Genomic DNA, 21,595 nt, shown 5'->3' on the forward strand with positions numbered 1-21,595 from the left:
TAGGGGGAGCTCTGTAGAGAAATCTGCAAGCAAAAAGCGAGAAAACAGCAAACAAATTGCCAAAACTGCATAGGGCCCCTTTAATTAAAAATAGTGCAAAGACAGTCAGTTGTTTTTTTTTGGAAAATACATGCTTATTTTGAATTTGATGCCAGCAACCCATCTCAAAAAAGTTTGGACAGGGGCATATTTACTGTTGTTGTTTCTTCACCTCTTCTTTTAACAACAGTCTGTAAACATTTAGGAACTGAAGAGACCAGTTGCTGGAGTTTTGAGAATGAAATTCAGCTGCTCAACAGTCTGGGGTCTTCTTAATCAGTGATTAATATAAGACGATCCTGAATATACGACGAGCCCCCTTTTCATAGGGGTGTCACGATTTCAATTTTATATTGAAATCGATCAAAATTACATCTCAATCTTCAACTTCGAACTCAAAAGTAGAATCGACGATGCAGCCACACCCCCAATGTCACGTCCAGCATGTATGCCAAGACGTACAAAAGCATATGCACGTGCTGAACTGCGTCATCAACTCCTAATTTTAGGCTGCAGCCAGTTAAAATATCACATCAACCTACCGAAATCGAAACCCCTCTTGCTACTCTGAAATCACCGGTGTGGAAGTATTTTGTCGTTCATTCACGTCAATGAACACTAACTTAGCCTACTCAATTTAGCAAGTGAAAAGATGATCTAGTTACAAATTACTTTAAGGCTTAAAATGCACATTGATAAGTACATATTCCATGAACACTAACCTTGGGTCTCTTCGGAGTGTGCTGAAACAATCAAATTATCATTCTGTGTTGTTTCATTTCACTATGTAACGTCTCTGTTTAGCCTAATGTTTGTTCTGTTTACATTACAACCTCGCGGTTGGAACGGTTTCAAAATAAAAAGTGGTTTCAAAATAAAAGCCCCCCCCCCCCCCCCCCCCCCGAAACAGAAAAGGAAAAGCCAAAAGGCATAAGGAATGCATTAATAGTAATATTAAAAAAGATCGAAAATCGAATCGAATCGTGACTTTAAAATCGAAAATTAAATCGAATCGAGGTTTTGGAGAATCGTGACACCTACCTTTTCACAACTAATTTTTGGAAAAAAATAATAAAATAAAATAGAAGCAGCTTTTTTTAGACCAAACCATGTTTTATATAGAAAAAGTTTTTTTTAAATGCTGGATAACACATTGGATGAATTCATTTATAGCCTGTTGTTTTAAATCATGAGATCAATTTCATTCATCTTTTGGGATGAATTTGTCAAATACAAATTAAATAAATAACTTGTAATATGGTAATATGTTAATGAATTAACTTGGTATTTGTACAATGCCATAAAAGTGTGGTAAACTGGTAGGCTACCAATTATGAAAGAAAAGAACCATAGCCTCAATAACTTTCAATAACTGCATTTACCATACACATCTAACTGTAGCCTACACTGGCAGATATTGACATATCAAAAAAACATTGGCGTTTGATCAGCATTGGCCATCTGATCCAGGGGGTGTGAGCGAGTTTTCCTTATGTTTATCACATAGGCTACTGCTGAAAAGACAGTAACGAAGGAAGGAACAGTGCTGGGCAAGACTTCTGCAATGCAATGTCAGTGCATTACGCATCATTAAGGCATTCTGGCAGTGCATTACGCATCATTAAGGCATTCTAAAGCATTCTGTCATTATGTTTTTCAGTCACATCATATCCACACACTCTGCCATCAATCTGTTGGAAACAAAGTAGCCTAGTTTAATTGCCACACAACAATGTTGGTGGTATTTTTTTGTAGCTCAGTCCAGTATTAAATAAATAAGTAGAGTTGCAAATCTTCATGGCTCGGATGTGAGGTGTCCCTGATGATCTTGGTTGCTCGGTTCAAGCTGCGTTCAGCATACAGAGAGTGGACTGATGGAAGGTCACAACCAGTGATGTTGGAGGCTTTGGTGACAACTCTCTCTAATTTCCTCTTGGTGCGACTGTCAGAGCTCCCACAGACGGAGATTAAAGATGAGATGATGCTTTCAATTATGGCTTTGTAGAAGAGCACCAAAAGGGTTTTGTTGGCATGAATGTTGTCTTAGGAAATAAAGTCTCTGATTTTCCTTTTTGATAAGGTGGGTGGTGTTAATGATGATCATAGTCTATAGTCGGACTGTTCAGTTTCCCCATGTGTGTTTTAGTTTCAAGGTAATACTTTTTCTCCTTAGGACCTATGCTTGGGACAGGCCCTTGTGAGTCTTGGAAAACATCAGTATTGAGATGATCAGTTAACTTGAATGCAAGAGTTTTAAACAAATTTGTGCAGCGTGCTAATGATGCTAACCAGATTTATAGCAACTAGTGCAGTGCCCGTTCAAAACATGCCATTCCTGTAGAAAACCCATAGGCCAATTACATGTCCGCAGGTAGGCCTGCTTTAAAAATAGGATGATGGGGAAAACATCATTCCAGCTTAGCATTCAATAATGAATACTGAATATTATATTATAATGTATATTAGCCTATAATTAATGTGCAGTAAGCATAATTTAGGCATGGCTGCATGTGACATTTTTACAGATCAAAATGACAGAAGCCTAACAGCTGTTATGAGTTAAGACTATGGGCCCTATCATGACATTCTAAAGTGCATCGTCACTCGTCAAAAGTCTATTCAAATTTAGTAGGATGTCCAGTTCACATTGGGAGGGGTTTCGTTATCAAAAGTGGAGCGCATGGCGTAACAAGGTGTTCCTAGGTCTTTTAATCAGTCATATGGGTGTGTTTGGGGCGTAACATCATTTTAAACCAATGAGAATGACATCTGTCATTCCCTTTAACGGCGCAACGCGCGATATGTCAAATAAATGCATCGGTATTTTGGCATTCAACGGCGCATTTGAAGGAGGCTGCTTGCGAGACCGTATGGAATAGTCATTCTTAAACCATGCTTTACTAAAACCTAGCATAGCCCTCACGCATATGCACTCGTCTATTATTTGAACTCATTGGCAAAGTGAAACTTCACCAAGGAGTCAGTCAACGACAAGACAGTTATATGCAGTTACTTTCACTATTGACTGACAATGGGTTACCATCGAAAACATAGGCTGGAAAAAGCAACACTTACCCTAATGTTGCTCAAATGACTGAATAAAACAACATTTATCCTGCAGAGGAGTTGCTTATATCTCGTGACAGTGCGTCTTCAGCTGTGCTCCATACGTGTCTCTCGCCTCTCCCCTAATCACTTTTAACCGTCATTACCAATTTGCAAATGATGGTGAATAACTAATCATCATGAGATGTACAGTATTTCGTAATATCTTTATTCTAATTATGTTTCCCATTGTAATCGTGCAATTTGTAATGCTTTGCATGGACGTGCGCTGGTGTGCGTTCATGAATGATAGAAGGATGGTGCGTGCACCTGCCAATATGACTGTTGACATGCGCTCTTAAAATAGCATATGAACAACTCGCCATTGACTTCTGACCAGGTTTAGGTGGTGTATGATAGCGATTTTTAGACAACGCGCCCGGTCCCTCTCTAGGTTGTTAATTGCCACACCCCTGGGCGCAATGCTTAAAAAATAAATGTGCAAAATAACGAATTCAACTTTCCGCGGGTGAATAACGAATATTACGCCATGCGCTGGTGACCCAAAATACAGCCCTATATGTTTATTGTTAAGCTTATTGAATAAGACAAACCATTTTGTGGAATGTTGCATAATCATAAGAAATTTGCAACGATATGATGTGACTCAATCTCTGGTAGTCTATAAGTGACATTACGCTCTGTCTGCTAGTGCTGTGCGGTATACCGGTTCACACTGTATAACGGTGTATATTTTCGTTATGATATGAATTTTTAATATACCGCAATACCCAGGGCCGTGGGAAGTGAGTTTTGGTTGGGGGTGCTGTAGTGGACTCTGTTAATGGACAACAGCATACTGGCATTGCATGACACACAGCACAGGCATACATCACTGTCAAGAACATTATGGCTACACTACAGAAAAAATGCGCAAACCACAGATTCATACTAACGCAAACAAAGTAACCGTCTGCTATCTGACGCTACACTAGTAAGGTAACAAAGTTGCTGTAGCCTTGCACCGAAATCGACGGTGAACACGATAAATATAAAACTGTTGCACCAACATTAATAAAACTTAATAATTATTGACGCTTCTGACATGGGTGTCAAAACAGGCTAAAGACCCTATCGCACAGCATATTAGACAGAACACATTGACTCAAAACATATGCATAACATAGGCCTACACAACGCAATATTCATAGGCTAGCCTACATTAAATTGATCCACATATCACAAATATAGCCTACAACAAATGCTGCATCATAAACGCACAGTGTAGCCTTTAACCTACACTTTCAAAAAGAAGAGAAAGAACGCTCTGAGGAGGCCACTGAAACAGGCACGCAAAGACACAGATGAATGAATAAGTTCATCTACCTCGCTGAAGAGAGCTCTTGTTTGTGGATGGAGCTTACTTAATATCCATGCCACCTTTCACCGTGGTGCACCGAGACTCCCCGATAACACTATGCATCATTTTAAGCTGAAGATTGAGGCGGCCCGTGTTCAGCTCCTTGGGAAACTCACGGTAATATTCAGCTAGCCTACTTAATATGGCATATTGTCGTACCATAAAGCTAGCGTCATAGGATATCTCCCTCAGGTTTGTTTTGTTAATTTGTTTAGTTTTTGTTTAGATCTCCCAGGTCTAATGTAGGCCTAACATTTTTTAGTGCATAATAGAATAATAGACAGGGGGACGGAGAGCTTCTTTTTTTTCTGATCGTGAGTGGTATGACATATAAATACGCTTGCTTTCCTGCAGGGGGTGCTGCCGCACCCCCAGCACCCCTACTTCCCACGGCTATGGCCATACCAGTGTATTTGGTTACACAACGTTTGGAACGCTGCGCCGCGCGACAGTGTTTCAGACAGGTCTTTTTTCACATGCACGCATGGTGCCACTGCGAGGCATAGTGAGGGTAAACACAAAACACCATAGGTTTTTCCCCTGAAGTATGACCCTTAAGGCTTAATTTCTCCTTAGGTAAGGGGTTTATTTAAGGGTGTTGCACAGAATACCTTACATGTAAATTGTTTCTTTAGTTAAGGAAAAACGTTAAGGGATACTGCAATGAAAGGGATTTACCGTCACGAAAATTCTATTGAGATTGTTCAACAGCTGTAACTAGCTGGCTAGTAGGTGATGTCGTTAGTAAGCAACCCACCGAACACAGTGAAGTTTAATGTTCTTATCATTCATCTCACCTTAAGAATATTTGCTGAAATTATCCAGGTAGCAAGTAAAGCATGTTATAGACATGCACTGAGCACTAGCTGGCTAGTTAGAAATGATCCTGACTGTCATCAGTGCACCAAAACAAACTTTTTTGTTAATGTTTTGCCTAGCGAACCGAACCAAAGCTCATGGCAGGCTAACAAGACATCCACATCCACATGAAGTTAACGTTAGCCTATGTAAACCACACAATAAGGCATGTTTCTGATAGGCCTATTTGACAGAGTAAGCATATTGGCAGAGAGGTTTTATTTTAAATTGTATAATTTTCAAAAAACTATAATTATTGCAAGTTGCACTACTTTTTGTATTGGTTTTATACAAGATGTTTGTGAAATTTGCACAGTAAAAGTTCTGTATTTTGACTGCAATTGTATTTGCATTCTGATTAGATTCATTCTTCATTAGAATCATGAGTGGCTCTTTGTAAACAGCATCATTTTCTGGGGCCATGCAAAACTGCATTACCACTAGTGTGGAGTTATTCTACATCATGACAGTAAAATAGACCATCCTTAGTCAATGTACTGCAGCAATTCCTCTCTCAACCTGTAGAAAATGCTGTGAACATCTGATTATGCATGGGGAAAAAATACCATCATATACCGTGAAACCGTAAGAATTTAAAAAAAATACCGTGATATACATTTTTGGTCATACCGCCCAGCACTAGTGTCTGCCACTCGTTGGCTGTAGCTGATCGAAATTACATAAGCCTAAAGCTTTGATGTAAGGCTATATGTTTAGCCTATTGAATAACTTAATGATATAGAAGACAAACCATTTTGTAGGCATGTTGTTGCAAAATTTGTGGAATCCTTTTATGCAAGCAAACTGCATACAGGGAGTCTTTATTGTTGATATCAGACATGATAATTATCCAAAACATATTGCATCTTGACCCGTGCTGTGCCCTGATTCAGTGCTGCCAAAACTCCGCTTACCCTCTCTGTCTCTGGTCCTGCTCTGTGCTGTGTGAGAAGGGGAGTGGCTACAGTAGAGCGAAGAAAACCAATGTGTGCTTCTTTTAACTCATTGAATGCCAAGCTGTTTTCGGAAGCTTTGTCCTAGAGTGCCAGCAATCTAGACCATTGTTGATGATTTTTGTACAGCCACAGCATATTCTGTGTTATAGCTATGAACACATACAATGGCTCGTTTAAAAGGTGAAACTTTAAGCTCTCAGTGGGTGCACACCGTGTATTTCTACACGCCTCTGTTCCTGAGAAATCCCAAGCTAAACAGTGGCTAGTTTTAATCAAAATCGCTGTTTTTTTTCTAGAAATGGAGATATAACGTCTTTCATGAAATATGAAGTGTTGCCTGTAAACTTTCCGGGAAGTGATCAGCGAGACCTGGCGAGACTGCCACCCAGTGATAGACCCACGAAAATGGCCTGGTTTTGACCTGACGTGCATGCGTCACTGATTCGACCCAAAGCGGCAACGAGTTATGATCAAATGTCCAGATTGTGCGTTTTCATGAGTTTTCGATCGTCATATATTTCATTTCCATTCATCACAGAGTTCCCAAAATCACATATACGGTGTGTTAGAGTGTCTAGTTTCGTAATTTAAAAAAAAAGCTAAAAACTTCATATTACGTTTTTGGCACTCAACGCATGGGAAGGAAGAACGTAATATTACGTTTTTGGCACTCAATGAGTTAATGATATATTTAATGATATATTTTACATTTCTTATCCAAACAACGTCAAACTTGGCACTGCACTTACTCATGCCCGTAGCAAGACATTTAGCACATTTGAAATCACCCGGACCATCGGTTCGAGAGATATGCGAATAAAAGACGCAGGTAGACAGACGTTCCTGCAATGTATAGATAGATTTAGCTAGTCATCTTCTATGCGGCCACCATTCAATCCGGAAAAGTCATATAACCATTCCAATGACTTTGAAGCTGTTAAGTTTTGGTAAATTAAGATAAAAAAAAGCATAGTTCCCATTTAAAGAGCCCTCTCACCAATCTGAGTTTAAAAATGGTCAGTAGTGGGAACCGGATAACCTCGGATGTCGCAACCTCTAGTAGCCTCGTCTTTGTTGCCTTCATGATTTCCTTTTAAAAGTTTCTTATATTAAAAAGGAGATACACAATGACATGAATCTGCCACTTTTTTGTCTCTCTCCTGCGTGCGCAAGATGCGTTCCCAATTAAGTAGAGTAGAGATTGGCTACGTGAGGACCCAAAAAGTATCATCCTTGCATGTAACATGATGTTGGTCCATTTTGACATTGAGATTCTCGAGGAAGAGTGAAACACAGTTTGCAGTAAAGCTATTATTTATTGGCTAAATTTGGGTGCCCGCTCTATCCTTTTGTGTCCTAAGCACAGTGTGTGATGCGCGTGGTGGGAGTGGCGGCACTTTTCTTAATTATGTCTTATCATTCCATGGTGCAGTCAATGTGACTGGGCTGTTCTTCTACTATGGAGGCATACTGTTGTAGTAAAGAATGCTGTTTGGCATTTCCCTAAAATATTCAAAGTATTCCCTGAAAATGAAGTCAAATCAAAGTGAACTTTATTGTCAGTCAGACCATACAACAAGCAATTGCACAGTAGAATGAAATTGCGTTTCTCCACACTCCAATGTGTTGGTTTGTAACATACAACATTTAACATAAAAAGTAGTGCACACAGACAGCAACAGGTACACCTAAAACACAACATAAACAGACAGTAGGCATTACTGCATACACACAGACAAGTAGGTAGAGGCTGACAAGACAAAGTATTGCATAAGTTTTTGCAAGTATTTCAATCTAAACACAGTCTGAGGTGCGATGGGCATGAACGTTTAGGGCGTGTCTGTATTCACTTTCACTATTTTAACACTATTTAAGCATTTATGGGTAGAGCATCAAACTTTTCATAGAGGGGGTTGTTGGAAGGGGTTGGGGGTTATTGGAAGTTTTCCTGAGCCCGGTCAAAGATTTCCACATTCTTTTTTTTTAATTTTCATTTTACACAGTGTCCCACTCCCAGTTCTAAACTTTTTTGGAAATGGGTTTTTACTGTTTGCCTAGTTATAATCTGCTGAAAATGTATATGAATAAATGTGTATTTACTAACAGGCATGGCATTTCCTGTGTTCTGGATTTGTGTGCATGTAGGTATGTATTTTTGTGAAAATGATTTAGTTTTTACTTTGTATTATTACAGGATGAGAATGGCATGAATCGACCTGTCTGTTCATATGTACACATTCTTCGGGGAGGTCGGCTTCTGGAATCTCCACGCCAGGCAGCCCGCTTTGTAAGCCTACTGGCCCAGGAAAGGGTACCTGTGGTTGGAGGTGGCAGCTACCATGAGCAGTGGTGCACTATGATGGCCTTCCTTTGCAGGAATAAGGTCTGACTTCTTCCACACTTTGGTTGTGGCTATGACTGCACCCACGGAACAATCATCTCATGTATATTACACATTTCATATGTAATAGGCCTTCTATTAGCAAAGCATTTACAACTGTCTTTGAGTGGGTATAGGCAGGGGCGCTGCTAGAAAATGTGGGCCCTATGACAGACAATAATCCCCCCCCAACACACACACACACACCCGGAAGCGCATGTGATGGAGATTCGGCAACATGATCAGACAGAGCGATGGACAGTGGCTGACTAATCATCGCTACCACCTCTGAATCTCCACAACATCCAAAACCAAAATGCAGATACCGTATAGCCACAGAACAATTAAATAGCCATCAAGAAAAGCATCAAGCAAAACAGCAAATAGGCTACATGGTGGCGCCTATACAATATATATATATATATATATATATATATATATATATATGACCACACAGTTGCTTAATTTGGCCTATAACAGCGTCAGATATTCCACAAACAGGTCACAGAAGGTGCACCACACAGCCTACTCCATAACAAAAAGCAACCTGTAACTCACCCATTAGAAGTTCACTCCACTCTACGGGCCTTCTGTTCAGCAAAGTCATTGATGATATAGCAATGAAATCCAACTGCTGTTCTCTATGGAGAGTATGGCCAATCCACTCAATCATTCTTGTCCCATGCTAGCCTACTCCTTAGGTAGCATTGCTAGCATCAACGCCAGCATCAACATTCGAGGTGTTTAAGAATAACTATCCAATTTCATTAATTTGGATTTAGCCTCCACCAGTTCTCGTCTTTCTTTTCTCTTGTGTGTGTCTTTTTTATGCTTACTAATTGCTGATTGAATTGCTGATTCTTATAACTAAGCTACAACACATCCAGAAGTAGCTTCACAACAAAATCACGAATGACAGGAAGTAAGATCATTGGATAAACACATTTTCACATTCCCAGCAGGCCTCGTTCCTTTGTAAAAATTGACAATAAAAAAAGAAATTTAATAAGTTGCAGGTTAAATTTTAAGTCACATTGTAGGCTATGTTGTAACATCTGTACGTAAACACAATACCAAAAAAATGACACATACAAATAGGGTCAACATGACTAATAGTTAGGGCAAGAGAGTGGTATAAATAGCTGTCAATCCCAGTTAGCAAAAATGTTGCGGAGGAAAAAAAGATATCCGAGAACTACTGTCACGATGTTGAGTGATGAGCCCGAGTAATGATGGGAGGGAGCTCATGTCGGGAGTGTAGTGGAGGGCGCTCCGCAGCACCGTCGGTAGTTACGCAACTGCCTATCTGGGGGCCCCCTGTCAGTGCTGGGCCCTTACAATCATCCTACTCCCCCCACACCCCCAACCTCCACCAACCTTTCAAACACTGATGGCGATGAAACTTTCCTGAGAAATTCTAGGCCATTGCGTTCCATGAAGACCGGTTAAGAAAAAGCAGATTAATGTGCAAGTGTGTCATTTTATTTCTGTCCTCTGAAACAATCCTTGTCAGACAAGAAGTAAATAAAAAATATAGCTGCAAGCAGCAATGAGGGGGCCAAGTAGTTAGGCTGGAGTTGCCTACATGTTACATCAGACATATGGCCATAAGCTGTCAGAGCAAGTTTCATATCTACTGTAGCAACCAACTGAGATATATGGTCACTTCCTGTTTGGCGGCTTCACAGCAGATTTCGATTGGCTGTGTTGGGTGAATGCTTGTGAATATGGCTTCAAAAATCAAGACATATCTAAGGCTCACTGAAGTTCATCTGTGCCAAGTTTCTTGACAAACGGACAATGTCTGTGACCTTGCTACAAAAAGTAAAAGTTTTGTGAGGCTTGGTCTGAAGATCATGTGTGTCAAGTTTGGTGTCCAAGTTGGTATCCAAGTTTCCATCATGGCATAAATTGACGTCATAGGGTTGAACTCGGCTTGTTCCAAGGATTCCAACGATTCCTCATAATAATAATAAGAAAATGTACAAACACAATGGGTGCCTACGCAGCTTCACTGCTTGGCCCCCAATAAAATGTACATATTTTTAATGTAACTATTGCAGCTGAAGAGTACGGATTTTGAATGGAATAGCTATACATATATAAAAGGTCTATTTGCTGCGACTACTGTGTTGAAATGCCACAACATGCTAGGTAATCCTGAATTCTCATATTTGAATCTGGAACTGGACCGTTGATTGTTAAGTCCTAATCAGGCGGATGGGAATTCAGCCCAATTCTAAAGTTTGCCAGGTCCACCTGAATTGGGGATACAATTTGGCTAAAATTGCACAATGTCTGCCCGGTTTTACACAGTTGCATTTATTTATTAACAGCTTCTCTCAAGTACTTGTATGTTGAAACATTTAGCTGATGACGTGTGTTTCTATACAGGGAGACTGTGAGGACCATGCCACCCTCTTGTGCAGCCTACTTCTAGGTTTCGGCCTGGATGCCTATGTATGTGTCGGCACAAATGCAAGAAACAATCCTCATGTGTGGGTCATGACCTGTGGCACTGATGGCACTGTCACCTTTTGGGAAAGCCTGACTGGTAATAGGTGAGAGAGCCCCCTACTTCATCATACCTTGTAACAGGTTCATTCATCATGATATGATTATTTTTAGAAAAGTTGCCTGTTACTTTGCCTACTTTGACAACAAAGTTCTACTAAAATATACAGCGGGGAAAATAAGTATTGAACACGTCAACATTTTTTTCAGTAAGTATACTTCCAATGAGGCTATTTGCATGAAATTTTCACCAGACCTGAGTATTAACTCAGTTAATCCACCCATATAAAAAAATCCAAACATTAAAGTCCATAGGTAGAGTTATGTGTAATAAAGTGGAATGACACAGGAAAAAAGTATTGAACACACCTGCTGAAATTTCTTAAATACTTTGTGGAAAAGCCTTTATTTGTAATGACGGCTTCAAGGCATTTCCTGTATGACGAAACTAATCAGTCACAGTATTCTGGTGTGAGTTTGGCCCATTCTTTTAAACAGATAGTCCTTTAATATTGAAGATTCCAGGGGTCCATCTTGTGAATCCTGATCTTTAGTTAACTTCCAAAACTGTTCAATTGGATTGAAGTCAGGGCCTTGATTTAATTTCTCTGAAACCAATTGAGATCTTCCTTTGCTGAATGGTTGTGACGGGTGTCCTGCTGGAAGGTCTAGCTATGTCTCATCCTCATCATCCTGGTGGATGGAAAGATTCTCCCAGAACAAAATGACTCCATTCATCATTCCTTCAACTGTATGAAGTCTGCTAGTATCATGAGATGAAAAACAGCCCACACCATGATGCCACCACCTCCAAACCTCACTATTGGTAGGGTATTTTTAGGGTGATACACAGTGCCATTTCTCCTCCAAATATGGTGTGTAGTATGACATCCGAAAAGTTAAAATTTGCTCTTGCCTGACCAGAAAACATTCTCTCAGTATTTCATAGGATTGTCCAAATGTTGTGTAGCAAATTTTCAACAAGTTTTGACATGTTTTTTCTTCAGTAATAGAGTCATGCGGGATGAGCGTGCATAGAGGCCATGGCGGTGGAGTGCATTACCTATGATTTTCTCTGTAACAATTGTACCTGCTGCCTCCAAGTCTTTCTGGAGCTTTCTCCGAGTGGTCCTTGGCTCTTGGGCTACTCTTCTGACTTCCTGGTCAGAAATCTTGCAAGGAGATCCTGTGCATTGCCAATTGATGATGCAGTTTAATGCATTATGTTGCAGATAATGGCTACAATACTGCTTGCTGGATAATTCTGTAGTTTTGAAGTGCATCTGTAACCAGTCCCATTGATATGTTTGCAACAATAAGGTTGCAAAGGTCTTGGGAGAGCTCTTTGCTTTTACCCATCATGAAATGTTTCTTGTGTGACACCTTGGTAACAAAAAACCTTTTTATAGCCTACCAGTATGTACTAACCCAGCTTATATTAATTTGCACAGATAGGAGGGATAATTTCTCTAACTACTTATAGATTCCAGTTTGTTCCTTGCCATTCCTTGCCTTTGTGTACTGCTTTTTCTTAGCGTGTTCAATACTTTTTCCCTGTGCCATTCCACTTTTTTACTCATAACTCTACTTTTAGACATTAATGTTTGGATTTGGATTATATATGTGTGGATTACCTAAGTTAATACTAATGTCCGGTGAAAATTTCATGCGAATAGCCTCACTGGAAGTATACTTACTGAAAAAAATGTTGACGTGTTCAATACTTATTTTCCCCGCTGTATGTCTGTAAAGCTATGATGCTTTTCTCTCATAGGGAGGGAAAGTGAACACTTAATGGAAGTGCTGCTGCCCTGCTTGCACACCCTCCCTCACAATGTTGAATGTTGACACGCACACAAAAAATTTAACTGCTTTGAGTGAAGTGCGCTCGCGAGTTGCGCACCTTCTGTCATTAATAGCCTACTAGATGCTCTTGTTCACACTGAAAACAGTGGCAGTCCTAGTTTGTATAACAACCTGAAAACGTTTTACAGTTTGTGGTGTGAATGACTTCAGACTAGTCATTAGTTGGTTGTGCACTGTCTCCCGCTCTCCCGCTCAGTATTAAGCTAACAAATACTTTTTTGCGAATGTTCTTGTGGCCCTGCCAGAAGACAAACACACACACACACACACACACACACACACACACAAACACTTACTGTATACCGGCAACGCAGTTTAACTTAAATAAGAATGCACTCGCTACTGCAACATTTTGAACGGCAGATTATTTTTATATAGGTAAATATTTAGTGTTTTATTTTTAGCTCTTATAACTGGCCTGATTGTAAATAGGAAAGCAATGAAGTATCATCTAAAGCACCATAAGACTGTCTCAGAGGCAGTGCTGTAGGAGGCGGCCTGATTCCACCCACCCTGCTCGTGACAGGGTAAAGCACACCACCACAACATGCATCTCCATGGCTTGAGGAGTAGGATTCCTACTTAATAAAGTAATCTTTGCTCACACGCTGTTAGTAACTGTAGTGTGATTACTGATTACTCATTACTGACAAATGTAATATGATTACAGTAACGCGTTACAGCCAACTCTGGAAAGGAGTCATACATATATATTCCATGGAAGTTAAAACAGAATTAGAAAATATGTTCTAGTTAGTTAAGAATTTAACTTAAAAGAGAATTCCGGTGTGATATTGACCTAAAGTGTGTTGAAACATGATACCGAGTGTGAACGTATGTCTCTGGCGCTAGTTAGCCAATGCTACCAACACAGTGTTTCGTTGTGCTGCCTTGGGCATCGGCCTAGCCATGCAAATAAATCACTGTTTTACACCATTTACGAGGCTCAAAGTAGCTCCATACTTCATTGGTAGACTTCCGAGGGCCTTGACATTTAAAACGAGACATGGAGAACTTTGAAAAAGCACTGGTAGTTTATTTACAAGACGATTTATACAGACAGTACCTTAAGGAATTTTACCGTTCGACGCCATCTTGAATTTAGTCACGATAAGTCAAGCGACGAGTACGAACGAACAGGTATGATAAGGGATCAGATTCCAAAAATAATTCAGTGGAAATGCATGGATTCAGTTGCTTCCAGTAGCAGCAACTGGAATCCATTCATTTTTACGGAATTATTTTTGGAATCTGTCCGCTGGCGGGTTGCAGACAAATTGCCCAGTATTTTGCCACTATTGGTCTAAAATCTTTTTCATTTGTTCAGTTACAGTGGGTTCTCCTTTTAATTGACCTATCGCAAGCCGCGCCCATCAAACGTGGATGAGCCAATGGCAGTCCAGTAGCTCCGCACATGTAGACAAAGTCCGACAGCTTCACCTTACGGCTCCATAGAAATGCATTGGGAGCCGTGATTTTTTTCCGGTTTTATGGGATTGTATAGTGATGTAAGTTGAAAAAGGATGGTCAAACGACATGTGTGGGATTAATGCAACACCGATACACAGAATAATGGCTTTCAATCTTGATTATGCTTTTTTGTAATTATGTTAAATTAAATTAAATTCTCTCCTCCCAGCTCTCCCCTATTTTAAGCAAAGGGTTAGTCCTAGCAAACCACAATGAAACAGTGCTCCACCACATCTATGCATTAAGCCAAACAGTTAACTCAATGTAAGTAAGATAAACAAGGTTGTTTATTGTTCTCAGCACTGCCAGCATTGTGTATAATATGATTGTCACTTAGAGGAGACTCGTAGACAACTAAGGTTAGTTAGCTAACCGCTGCTAACGTGCTAGCATCGAATCGTCAGAAAAGCATGGGGCTGTGCAAAGAAGTGTAACATTTATTCACCATAAATTAATAAAGTTGAAGTCGCTCTGCAATGTAGACTATGTTTCCGTTTATTTGCAGTACCATGTTCCCTACATGACATGACCTGGTGCCCTTGTAATATGCATGCAAGTCTATTTAGCACAGCTAAAAACAGCTAGCTATTAATATCAGTGAGTCCCACTCGCCCCCGTCTAAGTTTGTCACCCAACAAACCTAGATATTAATTTTTATACATGTGTCTTATACATGTGGGGGGTTTTCTTCAGAACCGAAATGTGCAAAAATGCAAATCCAACCCATAAAAAATGACTGTAGTCATTTCCACACTATTGGAGCTAAACAAATATATTTTAGAAAACAAAATCAATAAAATCAAAGACCAATTTACATTGCAGAAAACAAGTGCCAGTACCAAGTGTTTTATATGCTGTCAAACCAACAAAATTAGCATTTACAGAGATTTACAGCTGGCCATCTGGCAGGTTCATTTAGCCTTTGCTAGTTAGCTACTACTGTCTTAACTATTTTGTTTTGAGTCCAATTTGTGTATTACCATAAACCAGACAACTGGTGTCTAATGTGAAGCCATCTTGGAGGATTTAACTGTATATTGTTTAGGGGTGTTATTATCTTGTTCCAACTGTTAATTTGACATGCAATAGATAGCTTTGTTTGTGTTAACTGGAGTTTGAAACCACAGATTTAAACCAAATAAGCAGAATACATTTTTAAATGATATTACACTGGATAGTAACTACAGGTTATTCAACATTTGCTAGATGCTTGGCTGTAATACAAGCCTCTAGAATGAAGTGCTGAACAAAATCGCTAAAGGTGGGATTTTGCAGTTTTGTATGAATCATAAATTATACATGCATGTCAGTGTTTGAGAGAAAGTGAGAGTAGATTATGCTTCTTATATTTCCCACCTTAACCAACAGATGCAATTCCTCAGGTACCTCCATCGGCTGATTGATCCAGATGATCTGACATCTCACCCTAAGCCTTCCTACCCCTACCAGACTGTTGGCTGTGTGTTTAACCAGAAGGCCTTCTTCGCAAACTGCCAGCCAACAGATTCTGTACCGCTGTGTGTTTTTGACTTAGAAGATAAGTCTTGCTGGAAGGCTATGAGTGAGGAAGCACTGAATTCTGTGTGCGCTTCAGGATCCATAACTTCTTTACCTCCTGTGCCCACTCTCTGTTCTTCCTCACTTGATCCAGTTCAGGCCAGTAATCAGATTGAACTGGAGCTGCGCCATTTATTGGCCGAACACAGAAAGGTAGGCAGCACACATCAGAAATTGATAAAAAATCAATGCACAGCACTGTGTGTAAAGCATAGGGGTTTTGCTTCGTCCTGAAGGGACTTATTTTCCGATAATGACCGGCAGACAATACATTATCGCGCTTATTATACAGCTACTTGCCAAAACAAGAAAAGACATTTCACACAGTGGGTCTTTTTAAAAATGTATTTGTTAATAATGGCAACGTCTTATTTGCTGACTTTAACTTTCCATGGCGATAAGCGAACCAACTACTTGCGGAATGATATTAATAAGAAACACAAAACCCATTTTCCTTGACAGCGGTATGTTATACATAGCAATAGTCTGTTATACAAAATGATTATACTTCCGAACGTTGGGAAGGCCCATTCAAGTGAGTGGAGAATGCTACAGCATTTTGAAGAGCCGTGTAATAACTGTCTTTATACAACAGTTACGTCTGGTCTAACTATTAAATTCTGATTGGACGAGAGACATTCCATGAATCACCACTGAGAAAATTGAGTAAGTAGAGAGTAGGGTGAATGTTCAAGAGAGGTAATGACAAGTAATTAGGCTAATAGGCTATTCAAATTACTGTGAGCACAAGCTCACATAGCCTCTCACTGAACTTCTCTGAAAGTGTTGCATTGCCTGGCCACATTGCCAAGGCTAAGATTGGAACTATTTTTATGGACTGAGGATGAACGACGAGGAATGCAGACACAAGTAGAGGTGCTGGCCAGGAGGTTCACTCTGATCTCTTAATACATTTATTAATGACAGTCATTTCGTCGCACAGCCTTAATCAAGGTTCAGTGAGTAACTAACATGCACTGGCTTTAAACAGTCCTAGGTAGAGGCATCATGGGTAAATTACCAGGTGCAGGCAGTTACACTTAATCAACAATAAATATTACAACAGGAGTTTATCAGAATCACAAATTGTCAAATGACAAGGCATGAACATTGTAGGTCCATAGACAGAGAATTAATATACATTCAAACATTCACGTGTTTCTTTCAATATATAAAGCAATCACATAATTCACATAGCCTAGATGTTCCCCACTTATAGTATGTACATCCAAACCCAATAAGTCCATATGCATTATAAAAGAATATATATAGGCTACTTACTACATAAATTGTCTCGGGTCAAATTCCTCATTGAGGTCTTGGGGAAAAGATATGAAATCCAAAACGCCTCCATTCTTAGTAAATAGCCATTTCAAAGTTGCCCCTGCGGGGCCACCATAGAAAACACAATTTGGTGACTTTAAACTCGATTAGTTGGTAGTCGAACTGTTGTATAAAAGCAAAATGGCCCTCGTGATCATGGCATTGGTAGCAGATATTGCCATTGCTGTGATTCGGCCATAGGTTATCACAGCCATGGCGATATCTGCTACCAACGCAGTCTCCAATTCTCGACATGGAGAAAACATTAACAGGCGTTAATCATAAGTTGTAGTAAGCTAATGTTTAACTAAGTTAAGCTAATGGTGTTCTTCTAACTTAGCCACAAAAGGCTGATACCACGTGCACATAAATCATGACGGGAAAAGAAAAACATGACAAACAAATGGTTTGGTAGCAGAGTGTCAGGTTGAGTGTGGTGGCTGAGTTGAAGGGTAGGGCTATGTCGTCATCAAAATTGCCGGCTACGCATTCCACACGGCAAAAGTTAACCGGCGGTTTAAAAAAAAACAAAAAACACTTGGAACCTGGTTTCAAAAAAGATCTGTTACAGCCTCCTAAAATGGCGGGGTCATGTGGACGCAAGGCCTAACCGATAAAAAAAAAAAAAATGCCGGTTTAAAAAAAAACAGCGTCATGTGGACGGGTCCTAAAATAGAAGCATGTTAAATGTATGTAAACTTCACATAGAATTACCAATAATAATAACCAATCAGTGGTGTTGCTAATGGGGTAGAATCGGTTAGAAATGTCAGTGGTTTGGTGGTTCACAGTGGACTTATTACATGACATCCTGTCCCTGCTGCGATGTTCTCTGATATATGGCCTTCTAAAATAGAGGGGGGGGGGGGGGGTTTAGCAATGACATTTTCAGGTAAAATAATCTGAAAATAGTTGCATAATGGCCCATTGAGAGAAATGTTACAGTACATTTATTTTACAATTTGTTACAATTCCAATTTGCTAATAGATACATGCCAGATGATGATGCAGTGGTGTGTGTAGGTATTCTTACCTCTGAATTGGGCATGTTACTGATTAGTATGACTATGCTCTGATGTTGCAATGATGTTATGTGTGTTGCAGGACTTGGGTTTAGCTACAATATGGGATGACAACCTGTCATACCTGCTCTCTGCAGCACTGGTAGCTTATGAGCTTGAACGATGTACTGGTGTCTCATGTGGCAATGAGGAATTTCAGGATGCTGTCAGAAGAGCGGTCCCTGATGGCCACACATTTAAAGGCTTCCCTATCCAATTTCTGCACCATAATACACATCGAGCTTTTGCTACCTGTCTCAGGTGGGTTACCTTTAGTGCATCATGAATGTAGACCACATGCATACAAAAACTAATTTTGGGGTACATTTTCAAAAAGACATTTGATAACAAGCTTGTAGACTTTTTGTTTATTTTGGTGACTTTTGTTTTTAATTGCGATTGGATAGTAGCAAATAATTGAATGGAATAGAGAGATGGGAGTACGGTCAGAAAATGACCATGGTACGGTGTACACATTAGGACATCCTCAGACATCAGATGAAAAGGCATCAGGTGTCAGGAAAATCTCTTGTCTTTTTTAACAGAGAGGTGCTGTTTCAATAACAAACTTGCGATTATAGCAAATGTAACACAAACTTGTATTCACCTACTAAACAGTTAGAGAACATAAACAGTTCCTGTGCTGTTTAACCATGTGAAGCACAATAAGCTAATGTTTAACTAAGTTAAGCTATTGATGTTCTTCTAACTTAGCCACAAAAGGCTGATACCACGTGTACATAAATCATGACGGGGAAAAGAAAAACATGACAAACAAGTGGTTTGGTTTGTTCTGACAAGCAGAGTGTCAGGTTGAGTGCGGTGGCTGAGTTGAGGGGTAGGGCTACTGTATGTCGTCATCAAAATTGCCGGCTACGCATTCCACACAGCAAAAGTTAACCGGCGTTTTTTAAAAAGCCCACTTTGGAAACTGGTTTAAAAAAAGATTGGTTACAGCCTCCTAAAATGGCAGGGTCGTGTGGACGCAAGGCCTAACCGATAAAAAAAAAAAACAGCGTTGTGTGGACGAGCCCTAAAATAGAAGCATGTTGAATGTATGAATGTATAAATGTATGCAAATGTTTGAAATGTGTAAATTCGAAAAAGGCTCATGCAGGGTTCGTACGCAGTATGGAAAACCTGGAAAAGTATGGAATTTGATTTTAGTAATTTCCAGGTCTGGATAAGTATGGAAAAAAGGAACAAGGGTATGGAGAAATATTTGTGTTTCCAGACTATTGCATCTACATTACTAATCACTTCACTCAGGTCATAATAAACCATTCCTACTGTTGTGTAGCTTAAGATGTCAGTCCACATCATCAAGATACAATTGAATGGGGGACCCTGGTACCAAAACCAAATCGAAAACCCCAGTTCTATGCACGTGCCCTATACCTAGCTCTGCTATTTTCGGCTAAAACACTGGTAGACTTTTTTGATTTTGTAAAAGTTACCAAGACGTGGATACTGCATTATCTGATAAACTGTTATTGCAAACAAATAATACTGTTTACGGTGATTTCTGAGTCTCTGACTTCGCAGAGAGTCTGGCCTAGATCCATAGGCGTTCGTTTATTTCCGGGTGGGAGGGCACAGTTTGAGTCGCAGTTTGAGTTCCTTTGAACCGATTTGAACCAATCACTAACAACCGGCGTTGCGTCATACAGAGAAGTTTCTCTGCAGCACGCCCATAACAAGCACGGGTTGTGTTGCCCCCTGCAGGTAACCCCCAGAACCTAGTCAACGTCAGCCGTTTCTCAGACGTAACCCCAGGCCTAAGCAGTTAAAACCTACGATACCTCCCTGGAGGTAATTGTAGATAGCAGGGACCTACTGTCGAGTGCAGTCGCACGACTTCCCTCTGCGGCGCAGATAACCTAAAGCTCCTATTTTTAAATATCCCCCTTGGAAGTTGATCAGGCTTCCGTGGTGGATTTATTGAGATGTTTATGAAATAAGGAGCGACTACGCCTAGCTCTCGAACAGTTGGCTAACGTGCGAAGATGTTTGACCCTAGAATTTATCTAGAGACACAGGTTATAGGCTACTTCTTGCTTAGGTTTTTAAAGAGTGGAGTTCAGTATAAAGTCACGCTGACCTAAGTCTTAGAAAAGACAGATGAATAACCACAGAAGAGACACGTTATCTTACCCTCCTGCTGGAATTCGTAGGAAAACCAAGAAAAGACAAAAAATACTGCTTGAAGAATTAGATGCCAAGGTTAAATAAGTTCTTTACTTTTCAGCATTTTGGTGATGATAACAAAATGCGGCGTAATATCCACTTGCAGGTTACAATGTTGTAAAAAGAGTTAATCCACAAAATAGGTAAATAGTAAATCCACAAATGGAGAAGAGATTACAATAAAAATGGTAAATCCACAAATGGAGAAGAAGAGAATATACGGAAAAAAGTCCTCAAAAAGGGAAAAAGTCAGCTGATTGTCATTCTGTAGTCACTCCCTGTCGGAGTAGCAGGTCTGATATCTGCAACAGGTTCCACGGAGTTTCGGTCCGCGACTCAGCCTGGCACGACGTCCAACACTTTGCTTCTCAACGAATTTCGGAGGACGAATTCTAACAACCACACGCGACATCATAAAGCAAAAACCCAGCGAGTTGAAGGAAGGAAAAAAGAAGAAGCAGCCCCGATTGTCTAGTTCAGCCCTTATTTATACTAGGTAGACTTGACCTCCCCCACACATTCCTAAGGCAAATCAATCTTTCCCACGACAATTTAGAACCTTCTAAAAGTTCCCACGAGGACTGGGAATATTCTCACGTTAGCTGGGAACATAGCTGGGAATATTCTCACGGCAGCTTGGGAATATAGCTGGGAATATTCTCACAATAGCTAATACATTCTAGAAGCCACTGATCTTAACCAACAATTTAAGATGACACGCATTCACATCCTTCTCCGGGTTACATTTTGGAGATGATACATCACATTCAGGTTTACAGATAGTTTCCAGAGGTTACACAAACAGTTTACATTCAATGGCAATTATAACCATGTGACACATTACATTTAGCAACATACACTTTTACAGTCATCAAGAGAGATCGGTTACATTCTTACAGGTTACAAACACTTATGGCAT

At 40.0% G+C, this 21,595-nt stretch overlaps 1 protein-coding gene across 2 annotated transcripts in view; it reads left to right on the top strand.

Annotated features, from left to right (window-relative positions):
• Positions 1-21,595, top strand: part of cep76 (centrosomal protein 76) — a 47,960-nt gene that overhangs the window by 17,652 nt on the left and 8,713 nt on the right. For both annotated transcript variants that reach the window (XM_076281215.1, XM_076281216.1), the window contains exons 8-11: positions 8,513-8,701; positions 11,093-11,259; positions 15,931-16,258; positions 18,533-18,750. In XM_076281215.1, the coding sequence (XP_076137330.1) occupies positions 8,513-8,701; positions 11,093-11,259; positions 15,931-16,258; positions 18,533-18,750 (902 nt within the window). The remainder of the gene's footprint in view (positions 1-8,512; positions 8,702-11,092; positions 11,260-15,930; positions 16,259-18,532; positions 18,751-21,595) is intronic.

The sequence above is a fragment of the Alosa pseudoharengus genome, unplaced genomic scaffold (genome assembly GCF_046254945.1).
Source record: "Alosa pseudoharengus isolate Yale_2024_CS ecotype anadromous, Long Island Sound unplaced genomic scaffold, YU_APseudo_1.1 YU_APseudo_1.1_scf_12, whole genome shotgun sequence".
Taxonomy (NCBI): Eukaryota; Metazoa; Chordata; class Actinopteri; order Clupeiformes; family Clupeidae; genus Alosa; species Alosa pseudoharengus.